This window comes from Phoxinus phoxinus (genome assembly GCF_949152265.1).
Source record: "Phoxinus phoxinus genome assembly, chromosome: 8".
Taxonomy (NCBI): domain Eukaryota; kingdom Metazoa; phylum Chordata; class Actinopteri; order Cypriniformes; family Leuciscidae; genus Phoxinus; species Phoxinus phoxinus.
Window position 1 is genome coordinate 25,905,880 of NC_136883.1, and position 21,878 is coordinate 25,927,757.

Consider the following 21,878-nt stretch of genomic DNA (forward strand, 5'->3'; position numbering starts at 1 on the left):
CCAAAAGAAAGAATGAATGAAAGAAAGAGAGAGTGAATGAATGAATGAATAACTCAAAGAATGAAAGACATTTGTACTTTGTGAGTTACTCTGCATGGAAGGTGTTTCCTCAACAGTTCAGTCCTTTATTCCGACAAATTAATTGATTTCCCTCTCTTTATAGCCCATACAGCTTTTCTTCATGAAACTACACAAAGGAACAAGGCTGTTGTCCCAGAGAGCTCTTCTCGCATAAGTACCACATAAGGGGAAGGTATTCTGTTATTGACCTGCAGGCATTCTCATGGGAAGAAACCATAGACAAAAGCCCAGGCATGAGAGCAGAGTGGACAGACCGGACAGCCTCTCTGTAGGCACTCTCAAAATATGACTGCGGCCCTTTCAGACACTGAAGCCGGGTGATGACACATACTTGGCAGACTGAAAAACACATCTCCCTACTGCCTGTGTCTTTCTCCCCCGCTTTTCACTTGCTGGCACAAATAGAAAACAATTGTACATTGACTAAAACTTTCAGAAGAATATCTGAAACAATTTTTTATGTTAAGATAAGTTATTTAGATAGCTTTAAGTTAAAAAGTATTGACCCCGGATGGACTTGTGTTATAGGAACACTTGCTGACGTCCATGCACTTTGGCAGAGTGAATTTACTCTGTGCATTAAGCTAATCATGCGTCAAGACGTGTATCCGTCCGATTCATAAAGAAAGACAATCCATGGAATATGGTTGCACTGTAGTTGGTCGCTTTTGATTCCAGAGACTAGACACTTTGTATGTTTTTTTTTTTTGCTTTTGGCGCGAATTATAAGCCTTTGTTTTGGATGTAGCAAAGCTGTACTTGTCTGAAAACATTGAGGTCGCAGCCTGCTATCGACACTGCAGCATTTAAGCTCCTCCAATGGCCGCAGAGCTAAATCTTGCTCCCAGTCTGAAGGAACTGGGATCTAGATTACACAGGACTTATTTTGGATTTCACTTCTCATTAGAGCTGCGGTCATCCAAAATGTAACAACGTACCAGTCACGGCAAGGATAGAGTGATAAGCAAACATGCTTTGACAGATGTGGTCACAGTATCCCCAGCATGCTGATTGGACTCTAGATTAAATAAAGTGCCCAGATTCGGGATCGCGTGATACCACCGGTCCCCTGAGAGTTGTCGAGAGTAAGAATATGCTCCTGCATATAATAAAGCTGCCCCTGTCTACATCCTCTACGGGCAAGAAGTATCAACTCATGCCAGAGATTAACTTGCATGTTATTTGTCTCAGTAACACCAATTAGAATCATTCTAGGGAGTCAGACTTCCTCAGAGTGCTGTCAAGCCAAATCAGGCAGTGGCTCAAGAATTCATGTACTCGTCATACAATCCGAGCGCCTCCGTTGTTCCTGATCTTCAGTTACAATCCACCACTAGAGCTCCAAGTGTTCCTTTCTGATTCACACTTTATGCGAAAGCCGATCTCTGAAGCCCCTGCCTGCTGGCCCTGGCACAGTCTGTTGTCTTGTCTGAGCTGCTGGTTGTCGAGACTTCAGGCCATGGAGTTTGTTTTCTCTTGCTCTCCAAAGTATCCAGTAAATTGGCTACTCCTTTCAATTGATTCAGAGGTGTAATTGAACCACAATGGCTCTTGTGTTATCCCTTTGTTTGGAAGAATAAAGATCTAATTTGATGAATGGTTTGGAATAAAATAAAGAAGGTATACCTTAGGGAGAAAAAAATCAGGAAAGTCTGCCAAGACAGTGAATGTATCAAAGTCAAGGCATAGATTTGAAATGTGTCCGATGATGGAGAGCTTTATCTCACGGAGAAATGTAGTTCTTGATGCATCTGTTTTTCTTGTGGACTTTTGTAAAGTAATGTAGTTCTCGATGCATCTGTTTTTCTTGTGGACTTTTATAAAGTAATGGCCGCAATTTCAACGCGTCTTGTCAAAATTTTCCCCCAAGACTACAAAGAAGCTGAAGCATGTCCTGAACTAGTTATTTTTGGCAGTTTAGTCTTTTGTAACATCTCCTCACTTTTCCTAGTTCCATCTGTTCTCATGGGGGAGGAGTAGACGGGCGTTCGCTGCTGGCGACTGTGCAAGTGTGCTAGCTAGTAGCAAATGATAAAAAGACTTTGGCTCTACAGCCAGGGATCCATTGCTCTTTTTGCATCATATCTTTCTCTTGTAAACATGTTTCCATTAAACCTTTTGTCTCCATTTGGTGTTAATTACACATTCTAGGCACCATTGCTGGGAAGACTGATTATTCTGTCGCTTAGATGGTGCGTTATCGCACTTGTCACGTATTTCCCATTGCATGTTTTAATTACAGCTTATGTCATTGCTTGCGCTCTCTAAGGAGACTAATTACACTCGACGGTTCAACACCATCTTCATGTGTGCAGCCGTGTATTCACGATCACAGGGGGTAGAGGGTGTTTGTTTCACAGCAAGATACCACTGCCTAGGGTTTGAATGACATGGATTTTGGCACGGATGACTGCATATGGAATAACGTAACTGCTTAGTTGCTTTGTTTACACATGTTTGTGTTGTTTGTTTGCCTTGAGGGCTCTCTGTCTTGTTGGGCGGCACAAAACAGGCAGACAACGTGGGCACAGTATGTGTCTATGGCCACTAGAGCATATCCCGCCCTGCCTCCCCCGTTCTCTGCACAACTCTACGCTTTTATGATGCGTTCTTCAGACACATTTAGAGTCCCAAAGCCTTCTCCCAGGGAGGGAGAAAATGTCTGATTACTCCTTCAACTCGCTCTTTTCTTGCATTTCTGCATTTTTTATCTTTCTCTTTGAGTTTCTTTTGGGCAAAGTCAGATCAGTTTGATTGACAGACATTTGGTACCGCTTGCTTACGGCTAAATGGAAGTCCCTGTTTTTCTGTTTATCCCTTATTTATTTTTGGTCAAGTGTGCGGTACATGTCCTCAGTTTCTAAACTTTGATAAATGTCAGAATCGATGTTAGGTATTCTCACATATTGATTTGCAGTTTCTATTGATCTTTATGATCCCTATGAACAGTTACATCATATTACAATTAAAACTACATAAATCGTTTGTAAAATTGTTTTTTAATATTTTTATTTTCTTTTTTACTTAATTTTTACTTAACATAACAGGTGATGTGGGAGGAGGACCAACGCAACCTTCTCTCTTCAAAGCAATGTCCTTGCGTGCACTGTAGTGAACTAATTGACAGTTCTATAAATTTGAATAATTCTGTTAATGTCATTTGACTCTGTTTGGATCACCAACTCTTTTTTTTTTTTTTCACACAGCCGTGCTATCAAGACCAACCAGGACCTTCTCCCTGAAACGCCTTGGATCAACATCTTCTACGATGACTTCTGGGGGACACTTCTCACCCACAGCGGTAGCCATAAGTCCTATCGCCCACTCTGCACACTCTCCTTTCGACTCAACTACGCCCTGGGTGCCTTAGATCCCTGGGGTTACCACCTGGTCAATGTGGTTCTACACTGTGCCACGACTGCCCTGTTCTCTAGCCTCTCAAGCCTGCTGCTTGGGTCGGGTTGCTGGAGCCTGCTGGCTGGGCTTCTCTTTGCCGCTCACCCCATTCACACAGAGGCCGTGGCGGGCATTGTGGGTCGGGCCGACGTGGGAGCCGCCCTCTTCTTCCTTCTGGCCCTACGCTGCTACATATGCCATTGTGCCATGAAGACGAGTGCCCACAGGCGAAGCTGGACGTGGTTTTTGGCCACCTTAGCATGTGCTTCCTTCAGCATGCTGTGGAAGGAACAAGGCGTAACGGTACTGGCTGTGGCTGCCATGTACGATGTGTTTGTCTTCCACAGGTTTAAGCTGCAGCAGGTTCCCGCTCTCTTCCAGAAGGTAAACAGCCTTTATCTGCCATTTGGAAAACCAGCTGTTTTTTGTTTTTTTTAATGCATGTATTTGATTTCCTAAACTCTTGCAGTGGCCCGGCAAACTGTGGATAGTGCATGTGTGTGCTGGTGGGTAATTTGTATAAACGTTCACGTGTAGTGTTTGCTTTCCATCAGGATAAAATTTGGAAAACATTTTGGCATGTATGTTCAACTGAGTGAACCGTAACAAACCGTACAGTTTTTTTTTTTTCCCCTTCTTCGTAATGGACTAGAAAAATGCTAGCCAAGGGCAATCAAAAGGAAATTGGTGTTTGTTTGGTGTATTAACATACATGCATCTGGCCAGAGATGTTTGTGTTTTCACTTGGCAGCACACGACGATCTGTAATTACACGAAAACGTTTCTGCACCACATCACATTTCGGTAACCTTATTGCATCTATTTTCTGCCCTGATTTTGAGTTTACTGAACACTGGCTCCTTAAATTTCAATGACCCGCTCTGCTTTCTCAAACTATCGTTCATCTGAACCCGACACGGGTGAAGTCAGTCCCCTGTAAACTCCTGTTTTTAATGAACCCTTTATAATTGGAAAATTTTCAAGTGAGGCCGGAAAAGCCTGGCTTTACATTCTGAAATTGTTTTATTAACGGTCAGAGTGAATTCGCAACGAATGCTCCTTTAATGACGTCTAATGATGTGGATGAATTGTGTTTACAGGAGAATGGTAATTAGCGCAGCAATCGCTCATAAACATTAGAAGTCAGTGTGTGTGCGTATAGAGTTATGGTGGAGAAAGCTGGACAGGGAAATCAATGATATTAGAAGGATTGCACACAGCGGTGCCCTGCTCCTTAGGGCAGATCTCTGTTCTTCCAAGCACCCGACTATCAGGTCGACTTTTGCTCAACCCTGGCTTGTCAAAAGGATTTACCATCAACTGTCAGAACACAGTGACATTGGTAACCCCCAGCCAATCAGTGCTAGCTGTATTGACGTGTGCACAAATGTGACTAGGATTAGAGACCCATTGAATTCTCATGCCAGAGAAAAATACAACATTTAATGCCAGAGAATACAACATTAATATTGTAAATCCATGCATTCATATTCATCAGAAATAAACCATAGGGACAATTCCTCAATTTCACAATAAGTACCATATTGGTTGTTGGTGATATTACAGAAAATATTTTGAATGTTCTGCATATTTCCTGTATTTTTACATTTAGATGACCATTGTCATCATGTAATGCTCATTTAAAGTTAATGTTTAAAAACAGATCTTTAGCAGATCGCAAAATAAATATACATTTTTCATTCTATACATAATTTTGTGATCCCTAAATCAATTTGACTGTAGTTTTTATTTGTTTCGACAAAATAGTATAGAACTTTAATATCTGCCATTTATCGGTTATCAGCCATAACATGAAAATAATTGGCCAGAATTGTAATATCAAGCATCTCTATAATAAACTGTTTCCATTAACTTCCATGACCTATGGGTAACAGTTGTTTAGATTGAGTATTTATTTCAAATAATTTATTGGATTCAAATAAATACATTTAACATAAATGAAAGATTTGCTCTGCGTTTATTGTGTTAGACAGAAATGTGCTCATACCCGAAGAAAATGGGGCAAATTTAGACCTTAAAGTTTATTTCTGACACTTATGGGGACAAATCATACAAACATTGGACCAGCATGGCTTTTCATCATAATGGCCTGTGACATCTCAGAGAGAGGCTGAGCTGTGATGCTGTCTGCCTTTGGATTATTCATAGATTGCAGCAGACAGGCCGTCTAATGGCACATCACTTCAGCCTGGGAAGCCTGGCCTATAGGTGAAAAAAGAGCGTGATCTCTCATATCTGACAGCTCTTCTCACTCTGATTGACCATCTCCCCATCAATCATCAGCTCTTCTATTGGCCCAGCTGTCGTTTTAACTAAATTAATCCATACAGTAGAAATGCTTTGCTCTGCAGTGTGCCAGGGAGCATTCGCCTGTCCGCAAACCCATGCGCTTCGAATATCCTTTCTGCATCATGTCCCGGCTGTGTTTTCACATTGCTGTCATCCGGTTAAAAAGTCTTAGCATGTTGTCAGAGGCAAATAATTCCAGATTTACTTCTTTGAGGAGAGACCGTGTCACTCTGACTTATGACAGCTTAACATAAAGTAGAGTCGAAGGGGAAGCCAGAATTACTATGTAAACACATAAGCATCAAGGCGTCTACGATCCGCAAGCCCAAGGACAAATACCTCTCATCTGCCAGGCTGCACTGCGGCGATAATTCCAGAGATGAAAGCTGGATGGGTTTTAGCGAGGAGACAAACTGCTTCCTACATCCAAAGGCCCGAAGACTCATTCGACGTAATGAGACAATAAACTAAATAGGGGGGAATAAACTCCAAAACACCAGCGTTTAGATGCACATCTGTCAATGTGGCATAATAAGCACGTCTATAATTCTCTCTGCAATGCACTTTTTGGTGCAATACGTCTGTGGGCTTGCTTAATGTGTGAGGCACAGGGACATATTAATGGCCGTTCATCGTCTGTCCACATTAAATGTGCAGGCGTGTATGAGAATAGCGGTGTGATCGTAAATTGGGCTGCTTATCTGATTGCGCTATTCAGTTTATGACATCATCCCATAGCTTTATATTGATGCTAAATCAGGATGTCTGCTATAAGTAAATGCTCCCTGGGCAGCTGGTCTGGACTCAGGACAATTACTTATGGAGATGGATGGTGCTTTCGATTCAATAATCTCAAGTTTAAGAGGGTATGGATGTTGGGAGGCTTCTAAATTGCATTAAAGTGTTTTAGAATCTCCCTGGACTGTTCAGAATACTCAATTTATTTCCAATCTTCTCTAACTTGAATTCGTATTTACGTTATACAAGTAAAACCGCAGTGTTTTGATATGCTTATTATGCATTAGTAGAGTTAAGTCAAAATGGATGCCACATTTAATTTGATGCGAATGAAAATGAGGCTAAGAGGAACAGAAGTTCAGTCCGTTTAATATGTGGTACCGTCTGTAGTGGTCAATGTTTAGTGGTGCTTCATCTTAATATGTCACTTCAATGCAAAAAAGATTGTTATTCTCATAACGACAAGCTCATAGTGAAGTTGTGGAAATTGTTACAACATTATAATGTACAAAATTGGAAGATCAACATATTGATAAATGAGAAAATGTAAATAACCGCTATGGTACCGATATTTTATACTTTTCTGTCCCTAAATTATGCACATTTCTAGCTTTGCAATTCACCTGACTCATGTGAAATAATGTTGAGAGCTATATTACTGTACCTGAGTTGGACTCGGTAGCACTAACATGGCCATTTTTCTTCCGCAAATTCAAAAATGGCTATTAAAATAGACGTATATCTTTTAATAGCATTTTTGTATCCCCTTAACATGTAACTCAGTGTCACAAAGTCGTTTTCCATATCGTTGTAATCATTCACATACTAACCCTTTTTTCCCTGGATCAGGGTGTAATGTTCTGGCTTCACATTCCTCACACCTCTGCTGTCTCTCCGCCGTAATGATAGCCAGACAGACGTATCAGCTGTGAATGCATAATGAGCATTTTCTCTTTCCATTAGAGCCGTGATTCCATTATCCCTGCAAACTGTTTTTGTGGCTCTATTGTGGTTTCATTGTTGAGAAAAACCACACTTGCATTTAAGGATATTAAGCCATATATGCTATTCTAGAATTTGTCTAAAATTACGTATCTTAAATACCTAATCTAAATGCACAATTGTTTTTGTTTTTTATGGATTAATCCCTCGTAATTTTCACTTTTCACATTTCGCCACTTGCAGCAACATCTCTTCTGTTCTCTGATGACTTGTTTACTGGCGTGAGGGCGAGACAACCTGTCACTCACATGAGATCACGGCAATAGCAAACCACAACCATCCAACAAATCAATCAATTCCCAATGGACAAAATCCAAAAAGTCCTGCCCTACTACATTTTTTCTTGTTCAAGAAGCAGTTTCACTCGCCGTATAATATACGTCACAATAGGGAATAAAAGACTATAGCAACTTCCATTTCATATCAGTATGTGTACGTTTTGAAACGGCCTCCATTGGGCACCTTTGATGCCTAAACTGCAGTCTAGGTTGGCAGTTCACTATGTTTCGTAAGTTTGCACATGCGTATGAACATGAGAAGGAGAAGGGAATGAGTTAAGTGCATAAGCACATGTTGAGTTAACAGGGAGCTGCGTTTTAAGCGCCTTTGGCAGCGTCTCCCACCGAAGCTCTTGGGGGATTTTTATTAAGAGTCCTGGTAGAGCTCTAGGATGCTTTTGGTCATTGCTCACCCTTTTAAAAAAGCCTCCACGCTCACAGCCAATCAAAGTGTGCTTTCTGAGATGTTTTACATTTTTATACTCCCAGATTGACGTAGATTTTCAAACTTTTATCTGTAACCCTCAGTCTAAAACGAAATGAGTTTTTAGAGCAGGTCAAACCTGCATTACTGTGAATGTAGGTTTTTAAAATCTAGCTCTCACGTATAACATTGTTGGCACTGGCAGGTATTGTATTTATGGCGTAATCAGTTTATCTTTATGTGGAAAATGCCGTTTTATTAGCTCATTTTCTGGAACAAGTTAATAGGCTCATTTTCAGTAACAGATACTGAAGTTAGATACAATTAGCACAGCACGTTTGGCATACACACCTTTCAGAATGAGATCACAATGTTTATTCATCAGCATTAAGCTATAAAATGTCTTTCCTGAGGACTTGGCAATTTTACTGTTTTTCCACAGTACAAACGGCATTGTTGGTAAGCTAATAAGGTAAATGTGTTTTGTGACAGAATTTTGCATGGCTTTGTGCTCTACAAGGGAAAAGTTATTGACCAGTTGTTTATCTTTTTATATTTGTGTTACAATTTGTTGAACTGTAGTTTTGATATGGTAAATATATCATTAGAAATCAAATCATAGATAATAAATAGACAAATATGAGAAACGACTTTTTCATAGTTAAATTAAGGACATCAATAACAACCTAGACAGTAGGAAATGAGTGTTATAGAAATTTTAGAGAATTTTAGAGAAATAAAGTTTTTAAATTTTTAAGAATTTTAAAGAAATAACTTAGAAGTTTATAGAAATAAAGTTTGCAATGGCAGTATGTGAAATAGTGGGTGATATAAACAAACATTTTGAATTCAATTTCCGCCACACAAGAAATAGCTGTCAAACTTAATTATATGACAATAAAATTTATTATTACATAAAAAAATTTGAGATCATAATAATGAGAATGAGGAGATACTAACTTATAACATGAGTTTTTGGTTTTAATTGACTAGCTTTGACTCTATGATTTTGACTGTTTATCTTTAGTATCTTATCATTTTGCATCCATAATGCATTTATATCATAATATTTATTAAAAAGGGGGTCTAACTACATCTATACCAAAATATACATGTTTTTGTTATTGAAAAAAAATGAAAAACCTACTAAAAATATCAATGAACATTTTGACTCGGGTATCCAAAGTAAAGGCCAGGGGCCTCATTTATAACCGTTGCGTACGCACAAAACAGGCCCTGAAAGAGGCGTACGCCACTTCCGACACATAAGTTGTGATTTATAAAAACAAACTTGACGGGAAAATGTGCGCACCTGCACGCAAACTCTGACCCATGCGTACGAACGTTTTGGAGACGGAGCAGTTTGGCGACACCGATGGTGAGCTGGAGTTAAATGTCTTTTTGGTCACTTTTAGACAGAAAATCTAAAGAAAATTAGACATATTATGCAGAAAGATAATACAAAAATAATTTCACTCACCAAGCCTATCACTTGAAGCAAATATGCATACCTTAAATGTCCGCGCCAGCGAGCGCGTTGGGCCGTTTAGTGAAACTGACGCATATCTAACGGCAGATGAAGTAAAACTGTAAATCTTCATTATGAGTCCTAATCATAAATACTGTGCATGTTAACCATAACAGTTTAAATAAAATAATGATTTAAACTGTTTTACTTCTGATATAAACATTTAGATTAATCTCATTAATGGAGTTAAACACTTAAACTACATGAAATTTACTAAAGAAAAAAAAAAGAAAAAAAAAGAAATGTATATAGGCCTATTCAATAAATAGGCTATAAATATTTGTCGTGGATGCAATGCTTTTGAACACTTTTCCTTTGGCATGCTGTGTTTCAATGTTTTAGCTACAGAGATAATGGCTTATCATGATAATAGCAGATTGTGATAATTTAATGCACAACAAGGTCTATCTGTTTCCATTAAAAATATAAATCAATTATAAATACTATTTGGTCAGTGGAAAAGATTGAGAAAAACTTTCTCTGAAATGTATTTTACACTATTTGATTTATTTATTCAAAAACAAGGCAAGGATAGGCTACTAAATGATTTTAATTAATGTAATGTGACGGCACATCCGTATTTCATATTTTCCTAATGTCGTGTAGGCCTAGCGTTAAACAAGTTATCACGTGGATGAATAATCATATGTAAATGATATGCAGATGAGGATATGCATAGTAAAACTAGGCGTTGTAAGCTCCATATATGGTTATTTCGGGGAGGAGTCGCACGTGCGCACAATCTTCCGCGGAGTGGGATTTATAAAGTGAATCCTGCGCACGCACGGTTTTATAAGTCTGAATATTTTTTTGCGTATACCATTTTCGGCTTTCAGGCGCACGTACACTTTTAGTAAGGATCCTACGCACAGTTTTATAAATGAGGCCCCAGGAGAGTTGTGCTTTAATGCAGAATGTTTTTACCATCTTTTTCCCATAAGAGCAATGTGGTATTTGATAAGTCTGGTGGTTTTACTGTGTGGGTGGTTCAGTTCAGAAGAAGCCCTGGTATGTCAATGAAGCATGTGTTAAGTTCAGCTCTTGGGTGTGTGTTGCTGTGTTTTAAGGAACAGGTGTGAATTTATTACATGGCCTTGTGTGTACACATGGTCACGTATGCACACTCTTGCACAGATGGCATGTGAATGCTCTAATGCCTTCTGTCAGTGTATGATGAAGTGATGCTTTGTAGGCATCACCCCGTACAAGAGCACCTGCCCACCAGGAGCACGTTTATATCAGTCTGTATAGCGGCTTCAAACATCAAAATGGCTGCAAACTAAATTCCTTTTTCTATTGTTATCTTGTTTTCCGGTCTTTTTTCACAATAAATGGGACTTTGAATTAAGGTAAATGTTACGCTCTCTGTATGCATATATCATGAATTAAAAGAATATGCGGTGTCGTTGAGGTCAGCACAAGCGGTGACCCTGCTGTGCATTCGGGCATATCACCCTTTGCCCTCACCCTTTCTTTCTTCTCTCAAAAGAGCACAGCAATATCCGTGACGTTTCAGAGATAGTAATTCAGAGATGAACACAATGTGTGAAGGACTCAAATCCGTTTTGGTTTTCCTAACACACAGGAAACGGATCTGCATGAAAGGGCGGAGTCTAAGACTAGAGGGGACGCTGTGCTCTCCAGTGCCACCTTGTGCCCTCTTCACATTGTTTGGACTGTTTTGTACAAGAGATTAATCATCAGTTTAGTTTTAATAACCATATATTAATAAACATACATTATTGTTCGCTAAGAGGGTACCTTGGTTTTTGTTAGCAACCAATACAAACATTTTTCAATAAAAAAAAAAAGATTAGTTAATTGGTGTGTTTTTTTATTTATTCACTTAAAAATGTAGGGGTTGAAATATAAGTGAAATCATCTGAAAAGGGGAGTAGTTTCAGAGGTGGAGCAATTTTAATACATTTTGGTAAAAGCTTCCTTCCTTCCTTCCTTCCTTCCTTCCTTCCTTCCTTCCTTCCTTCCTTCCTTCCTTCCTTCCTTCCTTCCTTACTTTTAAGTTCAATAAAAATATATATTTTTAATAACAACAAGAATATTTGTGTTATGTATATTTTATATAATCATATTGCCAGATTCTTGGCAATACACTGCCCTAATGTTTATATGCATTTATAATAGAGGCAGAGCAGTTTAATACATTTTGGTGAAAAGTACTCAAACCACTGCTCAAAAAAACTATAATGGTGTAAGCAGAAGGTTTTGAGATTTTACAAGAAGTATTTATTCTGTGCTTGTGAAAATGTATCCTGTATCGCTGCCTTTTCCTTGTCTGATTTAATTTATGTGTTCTCAGCTTTGCGGAGAGGTGTGTGAAGCGTTGCAAGGCTTCAGTGTTTTGTTTTTTCCCAGCGTTATACATAAGAGAGCTCAGATCCAATGTTCTTTCATGCATCCTCTATATATAGTGCTCTGTGGTTAGTGTGTCTGAGCGGGTCTCTCCTCTGCTGTCTACTCTCAGACTTGAGTTAATGCAGCCTGGAAACACGAGACTCACTCTCCCACACAGAAGTGGTGATGATCCACTGACCATTTGGAGATATCTGGTATGATGAAGATGATCATGTGGTGGATTTGATTGGTTTTGGCTGACCTGGGTATCTGACATGATTGCTTCACCTTTGAATGAATTCATTCAATGTCTCATTCAGCATGCCAATTGCACGCTCCCTCAAAACTTGCAACATAGTGGCATTGTGCTGTGTGATAAAACTGCACATTTTAGAGTGGCCTTTTATTGTGGCCAGCCTAAGGCACACCTGTGCAATGCTGTCTAATCAGCATCTTGATATGCCACTACTGTGAGGTGGATGGATTATCTCGGCAAAGGAGAAGTGCTCACTAACACAGATTTAGACAGATTTGTGAACAATATTTGAGAGAAATAGGCCTTTTGTGTACATAGAAAAAAAGTCTTAGATCTTTGAGTTCAGCTCATGAAAAATGGGGGCAAAAACAAAACTGTTGCGTTTATAATTTTGTTCAGTGTATATAGTTATATTAATACCATGGCCTGTCTGAATACTCAATTCTGAGAGACTCAATTCTAATAGGTGTGCAATAAAACCATATAATGCACATGTAGTTCCAAGGCAGATTAATCACGTTCTATATTAATGATCTGCTTTCATTGAAGCACACACACAGAAACAGAAACAGGAGTACAGAAACTTCTTGTCAACTCTGCCCCATGACTTTTATGAATACATTAAAGGGCACCTATTATGGAATTTTGAAATTTACCTTTCATGTAGTGTGTAACATAGATCTAAGTGAACAAAAACATCCTGCAAAGTTTGAAATATGAAAGTGCACCGTATATAAAGTTATTGTCTTTCAAAAGTGAGAGTCGACTCTGAGTCATTTTTATGAATCGTTAGAAGACCGAAGCTTTTTTCTCTGACTAGATGACGTCAACTTGTCAAGTTATTTGAATACGATACGCCCACTTATTGCGCTTGCAGGGAAAACTTGATAACATCATGGCGACGAGACGCTGTGTTCTGAAGTGCGACTCAAAAGCAAACTTTTTTCATCTGCCCAAGGAGGAGCATTTGAAGACTAAGTGGCTACAATTCATATATACAACTATACCACAGAAGTATAGTCCGAGCCTTGTGCTTTGTTCGCGCCATTTTGAAGACGATTGCTTTACCAACTTACATGCAATCAAACTTGGATTCGCGAGCCGGCTGATATGGAAGGAAGGTTCAGTTCGAAGTGTATTTGCATCAGCTTCCTCCTCCGTATCACAACCTGTAAGTGTTATTAATAATTGTTGCTTTTATGTAGCATGCTTAATAATTATTTACGTTTAGCTTCTAGGTCTTCAATGGCAATTGTATTGAGATATGTGAAGTGTTTGTCGTTGTTTTCGGAGTTGTCTTAAAGAATAGAGTACTAATACCTCGTAGTAACGTAACTGCATTTTTTTTTTGTGTAAAAACGTTTTGTTTATGCATCGGGCTAACGCAAACAAAGACTGATTGTGCTTTTACAATATGAACTCTGGGCTATGCTCGCTAACATTTACTACAAACTATAAAGCAGTGGACTATAATCATTATTATAACACGATTTAATTGATAAAAGCATCATTGTTGTACTCCGTGTTAAAAATAAGTATTATCTCTGTAAACACTGCTGGGTCATCTGACCAATCGCAGATTAGCGTCGCGCAAAGGAGGGGTTTGGAAAAACGAGTCGTTGAACGAATCATTTGGGAGTCGGTGAGCAAATCAGGTAAAAATAAATGCATATTATACGACAACAAAAGTGTTTTTTGTCATTGCATGCATGTAAAACTGTTGTTGGGGACTCCCACAACAACATTAGGAACATTTTAAATGTCATAATAGGTGCCCTTTAACTTTTCTACTCAATCGCTTCATTGTAAGCTATTACTCAGCGAGGAGGTTGTAATGTCACTGTATTTGAAGTAGTTAAACTCACAGCTTCACTGCTAGAGAGACTGTTGACCTGAATTGTTTGCTTGTTAATTTCCTGTTGTACAAACTTCTCATATTTTTATAATGAAAGAGTCAGTAGCAAAGACTTTTATATGGAAAGAGACTGAATCAAATGTTGTAAACAAAGACATAATTTTTTTACTTTAAACAACACCTAAAAATCTGTTAAACTGTCAACTTGAGATATGAATCTGCACAAAAGAGGGTTTTTAAAGACGCATTGTTTCTGTTGTATAAAAGCTCTCTCTCTCTCTCTCTCTCTCTCTCTCTCTCTCTCTCTCTCTCTCTCGCTCTCTCTCATACTGAGCTATACAGCCAAAGCTTTTTATCTCTTATCGGAGGGGTATCTTATTAATCTAATGACGGCAAATAAATGACTTGCAGATTAGCTCACTTTATTGTTTCTGCTCGTAATTTCTCACTCTCTAATTATCAATTAGTATTATGCTCAGCTGACTCGCCCACTCTTGTAATTACTCGATCAGCGAGCAGAGCATCTGGAGGTCAAAATTAGATTTGCATTCTACCTCTAAAAACCTGCACGATGAATCAAGAATTTGTTGATGCGATGTTGATATGTTTCTGTCTTTACTCTTTATTGATTGTGCTGTGTAAATACTGATGGTTCTTGAGGTGGCGTTTTAAAGGGCAGCTCTGACATGCAGCGTCTTCCTCGTGCTCCTGGAGATACTGTGTACTCCGGAGACAGTGCTGCCATTTTGCGTTTCTTGCTTCAGATAAATGGCATGATCATTGAACCATGCATCCATTTGGCTGCATTCATGGGAAACGTTCAGAGATGGCACTTTCACTTGGTGCTTTTTTTCTGGCTTGAAACTGCTTTTAGGAATGTGTGTAGAGGGTTAGGGTTGCACTTTTGTATCGTTTTATTTTTGCCCCTGAATTTCACTTATAATGTTAGCCAAGGTCCTTACAAAAAAAAAAAATGTACATGACTATTTTCCAGCACCCCTTTAAGACAAATGGATGATATATAAATTGGTGATTTTATATAAATTGGACATAATAAAATTAAGTGACTAAATGTCACTGAAATTAAATGAGAACTTATTATGCGTAGTATTGGCACACACAAAAAAAAAAAATGTTATTCGATAGTTTTTGTAATTGGCTCTTTGTTATTTGGCAAACAAACACTCATTGGCTTCATGATTGATTTATCAGTGCAGTAGTTAATAGAATGAATTCTAAATTACCTTTTTGTGTGGTTTTAATTTGCATAAAATCATGGGTGGGTGGGAAGTGTTGAGTTCTGTAAGTTAGAGTATGGTATATTTATTGAAACTATATATACTGATGTCCTCTTTAATACAAATACCTTCATCACTGCTGCAGAAATCTGCGCTGTAAATTAAATAGAACACCTATGTTCTAACTTAGTATTATGGATATGTAAAATGTAATGTTTCACTGAACGATTTCTAAAGGTTTGGAGTGAGATTTCTTATATGGTTGGTATCTGTAGGACTCTTTCTCCACAGATCTCTCTGCTACGCTATGCACTAATTTCTATAAAACCAAGAGGGAGAGGAGAAATATGAATTATGCTCATTATCATAACAAAGAGGCAGTTTAAGCAGTGTGATTAATGATCACAGGGACGTCTGCGGGGTAACTCCACTTTCTCATTTCACGTGTATATTTTGTTTTTTATGCTAATGTGCACAAAAAAGTAGCATGATGCTCTACTGCTGTTTTTTTCTAATCTTCTTCAACCCACTCTTTAGTTTTTTTCTAGTTCTTACAGCATTGTTACAGTCTTGTTAGTTGTGTGTCAATTTACAATGTGGACGTGTCCTGATGACTTGCATTTAGCACTTTACAAACACTCACAAACAGGGATGTATCTAATACAGGTGAAACTCGAAAAATGTGAATATCGTGCAAAAGTTAAGTATAATATATTAGTTTCACTTTTTTAGTTGAATTACTGAAATAAATGAACGTTTGCACAATATTCTAATTTTTCGAGTTTGTATGAATGTATATGTTACAAATTTACTCATTTAAATAATTCCCTCCAAGGCATGCAGAAAAAAAGGGTGAGGCCTGGTTGAGTTGCAATAGTAGTTTGTTGAAACTCATAGTTATGGTAAGGGGCATGGCATTCTGTATTCTTGGTCCATTTCTCATTTCTTTGTTGTACAACATTGGAATTATTAAATGCTTCAGCAGAACCAAGAAGAATCTACCCATGACATGAATGCTAATATTGCTTAGAGTGGAACGGCTCCATTTTTCTCTAATGTCAGAGTTGGTTGCCACTTCAGCAGTATTTCAGCGCGCTGATGTTTTTGTTCTGTAGAACTGTCGTTTTGATTTAGCTATAATTCAGCAGCTATGTGATACAAACAACAAAATGAGAAGAATGTGAATCTAAGAAGTGTGCCTGAGCACATATAGAACTTAAAGGAACACTCCACTATTTTTGGAAATAGGCTCATTTTCTAACTTAAACAGTTGAGTTTTACCGTTTTCGAATCCATTCAGCCGATCTCATGGTCTGGCGATAGCACTTTTAGCATAGCTTAGCATAGATAATTGAATCTGATTAGGCCATTAGCATATCTCTCAAAAATATGACCAAAGAGTTTAGATATTTTTACTATTTAAAACTTGACTCTTCTGTAGTTACATTGTAAGGCCGACAGAAAATGAAAAGTTGTGATTTTCTAGGCCAATATGAGGAAAATTCCTTTAAAGGAATAGTTTATCCAACCCTCAATGGAAAGTGCTAGGCTTTTGTATTATTTCTTAATAGTTTAAAAAAAAACTGCAGTTAAGATGCTTAGAGAAAAGCCAAGAATACAGGAAAACACCAACAACCAAAAAAAGCTGTGAAAGGTTGTAATATTCCCACACTCTACTTCTAATAATAGTCTCTCCCCTCGTGTGTATTTTCCATTCCTTTTATATTATTTTTTTTCTCTCTGTATATTTCTCTTTGTATCTATTTGGCAGATATTTGCCCACAGAAGCAGGAGTTGCTCTGTTATTTTGCTTTTCTCTCTCTCTTTTAGTGCAGGCTGGAACTAGTTGGGATTAGTTGTCTCTGAGGATTTTAGGTATATTTGTGTTGCGCAGATGTACTTACCGATTTTAATCCTGTACGAATCAAACATGGCTGTTTTAAAATTTACAGAGAAATTTACATTTACATTATTAAAATTACATTCTGGCTCATTCAAGGGTCTTTATGTAATCCCATCTTCATAGGAACATCTTTAATTTCTTGATTGACACATTCCTTGCTCCTTGTCAAATAAAGATTTATTATTGAATTGGAGATTTTCGACCAATTTTCTGGGTAATGATCAGGTAATGATCCTCACATTAATTAATCCCTTTCCATTATCATATACAGTAATGTTATAATTGAATCACGCATTAATCTCTTTATTTCAATGGGTTTCATGGCCCATTTAAAATAAGTCAATTTTATGCAAGTGCAAGTTATATTTCGGTCCTTAATTTCTTAACAAAATACTAGTTAGTGAAAGATATAGTTCACAAAATGAATATTTTGTCATTTACGAACCCCCATGTTGTTCCAAACTTGTATGACCTCCCTTTTACCCATATTGGTGAATGTATACAGTGAACGCAGCTGTCTGTGGTCCCCATTCACTTCCATTGTATTTGAAAAAGGCAGTCGTACATGGTTAATAATGAGGAAAGATTGAGATTGAGTCTCGTTTTGTGTCTCAAAGGAGTCTCAGAGGCAAGAGTCTTTGTACTGTAAGCCCTAATGTAAACCGTGGCCCGAAGTAAGCCTTTGTTTGGGTTGTAGTTGCTGACTGGTTAATTTATTGTTGCCTGTCCCCTCCGGTCCAGCGCTGGTCTGGCTGAAGATGGAGTGTGGTGTTCAGGAATCCATAATTTCCTTAGAAAGGCTTTTTAAGCAATGCCTTATGGGAACTTTTAGCATTTTCTTCAAAGATTCAGGTTCTTTGTATGTACTTAGTGCTGGAAGCATAGAAAAGAGTACAGTATGACCTCAAGGTGGCCACATACATGTACACAAACAGGCTGCCATATACCACAGCTTGTCGATGGCACTCAATCATGTCCAGCGTGTTTTCTTTGGTCAAGCGCAGCCAATGCAAACAGCCCTGGATGGATTCACTATATGTTGATGCAGCAACAAGGATGGAAGGCTGGAAACTCAGCAAGTTCAAACATTATAACCTACCCAGCAAAATCACAAGTCCTGTTCGTTTCAGATTATTAGTTTAGGAGAGCGGTGCTGACGGTGCACAGGAGGTCTCACTCGGCACCACAGAACATCCGAAGTCTGCCATGGTGAAAGTGCCAAGTTGTTAAGCTGCAGCAACTGCAAAAACCCAGAAAGTAGTTTTACCTGAGGAGATATATTTAGTTAAATTGGTGTTCCGTATGCTTTATTTTGGGCTGTGTTTCATCTAACTCTGTTCCTCTGAGAAATCGAATTAGATCCAGATTGGAATGTCTGTGATTCTGCTAAATATTGTGTACACTTCTCATTTATTTTAACCTTCGTTGTTCCTCACCTTAATCAATTCCTTCCTTAAAGTCAAATAGTAAGCCAATGCCTTTCTTTGTATAAAAAAAGCTATTTTGTGTTCTACAGAAGAAAGCAGTATATTTTTCAGAATTTTTGAGTAAACTACAGAAATCTTGTGAGTTCATGAAATCACAGACGTCCTGCGTTGATGATTTTGACTCGAGCGCTGTTTTGAAAACGAGTCCAGTCCGAATATGGCTTAATATGCTAGTTGTTTCCAGAGTGGTCAATTAAATGGCATTCTCCTTGACCTTAGTGACCTCTGAAAGGGATGAATCAGTATCTTGTAACTGCCACGGAGGATTGTGGAAACTCACAGTCTCGCCGAACCATTCAGGCTAAATAAACAGCAGCGATTTAGGAAGCAGAAGTTTATGCTAGGAGGTCTCTCTGTGGCTGCACTCAATACATTTTTCACGCGGAGCAAAATGAGTTTGAATGGATTGAGGTTTCTCAATCTCATCACTTTATTTACGTTTCAGATTTTCATCTTTTGCGGTTGAGCGTCATATTTTTGGTGAATGGTGATGCATTGCTGCAAGGCATTTATTTTGGCTACCTTGGAAAGCTTCTAATACATTGGCGTGTAGGCCTAAAAATCCTTCAAATATCATTCTTCTTTGTCTGTGATCAAAACAGACTGCTGACCTGGCTGAAATACAGAGAGCAGTTTAGAAAGCAAGCAAACCCAAGGCCAAACTAATTTCATCTTTAACTTTCTGATCCCCTTTGTGTTTTTCACAGTTATGTCCTTGCTAGGTGATAAATGTCTCTCTTTATTTGTTAAATATAAAGTTTCATTTTCGCATCGGCTCAAACTAGAGCTCCGCATGAGTCTATACCTGCAATCTAAAGATTATTACTTTCTCATGATGAATGTTTTTCATATCCATTATTATTTTCTCATTCTTTTGCAAGTACTGCATTTCTTTTCTGCTTAGCCATCCAATGCAAGGCAAACAAATGAACCCATACATTCACCTTGAGAGTTTAGATTCCGTTAGCCATTTGATTATGAAGTTTGTTACGCTTGGCATATCCGTAGAGCCAGCTTATCTGAGCACATTCCCGTTTGAGCTGGAATGATTAATGTAGGACTATGGCCATCTGGAACACTGGCATATCTTCAGGTATGGAAATCTTCAAACGTCCCACCAACCAAGGCCAATTCCTTCCTTCTTTTCTATTTTATTCTAAATATAGTTACAAATTTATTACAAATACATTTTTGTTTCATTTGGTCACTTCGTCACATCCTCCAGACTTTGATCCATAGCTAAACCGATCCCAGTCATTTTATGTCACTCTTTGTCTCCATTTATAATTTTCACACTGATAATTTTCAAGATATTTTACCTTAAGATTATGAATGTAAACCGTAGTTTCAGGTTAAAATAATGCCTTGGGGTCGGACAGTGGCCCCATAAATCTTTAATGGTGGTGCTTGGAGGTTTGTTGTTTGAGGCTGAGCTCAGTAAATCATCTTCCGTAGCTCTACACTTGTCTTCAGGCCCAAAGTTGCAGATTCATGTGAAAAGTCTCATTAAGAGCAGCGGATTATTGAGTGCAGACCCGGATGGCTTTTATCCATTGACTCCGCTCTCACCAAATCCCTCTTGGTTACAGCCAATTTACTCATGAAGGAAAGTGAAATATTTAACACTTCCCTCTTCTATCAATCATGAAGGTTAAATCCGAGAGTGATGAGGCATGCGTTAGCACTCGGGAACGGGAAACACTGACAGACTTTTCAGAAAAAAAATCCTTACTCTGAAACTTTGAGGAAAGCTCAAAATACACTGGTAGAAGTGCAGTCTGGACTTAATATGAGAGCGGCCTGTTGGTTTAAGTGAATTTTAAAAGCTAAATCCTCATATGGCATCTTGGCTGATGGGCTGTTTTTTCTTGATCCGTTTATAACTGTGCTCAAAGCAGCTTCAGAGTAAATATATTTAGCTCGTTGAAGCTGAATTGCAAATCTCACGGGGTGTTCACTCTGACAGAATGACTTAGATGTTTTTCAGTCATGTGCATTTTATTTCTTTGAGTGGCCGGGCACTGCAGGACTTTGATTCAGGTTGTAGCAGACCTGTGAATGGAGTAGATAAGAGATCTAATGAATATATATATATATATCTATATCATAATAAAACCTCCAGGCATGTATTGATTTTTTTTTTTTCCAGGCCTCACTGCTTTTTTTAACATAATTTAAGAGCTACATCAAGGCATACTGCTTGCCTTTTGAATATTAAATTTGTATAAATATCTTGGAAACGCAAACAAAAATGAATCATGATCGTGGTTATGAGACACCTAAGGACTTCAACTTAAAGGATTAGTTCACTTTTAAAATGAAAATTCTTTCATCATATACTCACCCTTAAGTTGTTTCAAACCTGTATGAATTTCTTTCCTCTGCTGAACACAAAGGAAGATATTTAGAAGAATGTCAGTAACCAGACAGTTTTTGGTTCCCAATGACTGCCATAGTAGGAAAAAAATATACTATGGCAGTCATTGGGAACCAAAAACTGTCTGGTTACTGACATTCTTCTAAATATCTTCCTTTGTGTTCAGCAGAGGAAAGAAATTCATACAGGTTTGAAACAACTTAAGGGTGAGTATATGATGACAGAATTTTCATTTTAAAAGTGAACTAATCCTTTAATGCACAGTGAGATCTCTTAGCGGCTGATATTATTAGTTGTATGTATAGTATATTATGATAGTTGTATATTTTTTAAGTAATCAGTATTAATAATTAATTGTGCATTCTTATTTATATTGTACTTTTTTATTTATTTCTAAAAAAAAAATCTTACATGCACCTTTCAGCATTTAAAAGTATATATTTCTTAATGTATTTGTTTCTTTCTAGCCTATATAATTTTAATAGCAGCCATGAAACAATAGTAACATAATAATAACTATCAGCTAATTGTTATCGACCAGTTCTTCTTCTTTTTTTAAAATAGTATAATAGAGTAAAATAACAGTAAAAAAGTAATTTCTGTTGTCAGGTTTTTTTTTTTTTTTTTACCTTTCTCATTCAATAGATCTCAGA

The 21,878-nt window shown here is 37.9% G+C and overlaps 1 protein-coding gene across 2 annotated transcripts in view; it reads left to right on the forward strand.

The window, feature by feature from the left end:
- tmtc2b (transmembrane O-mannosyltransferase targeting cadherins 2b) overlaps positions 1 to 21,878 on the forward strand; it is a 111,986-nt gene that overhangs the window by 42,968 nt on the left and 47,140 nt on the right. For both annotated transcript variants that reach the window (XR_013798607.1, XM_079621066.1), the window contains exon 2: positions 3,288 to 3,861. Coding sequence is in view for 1 of the 2 variants with exons in the window: in XM_079621066.1 (XP_079477192.1) it covers positions 3,288 to 3,861 (574 nt within the window). In the remaining variant the exon portion in view is untranslated. The remainder of the gene's footprint in view (positions 1 to 3,287; positions 3,862 to 21,878) is intronic.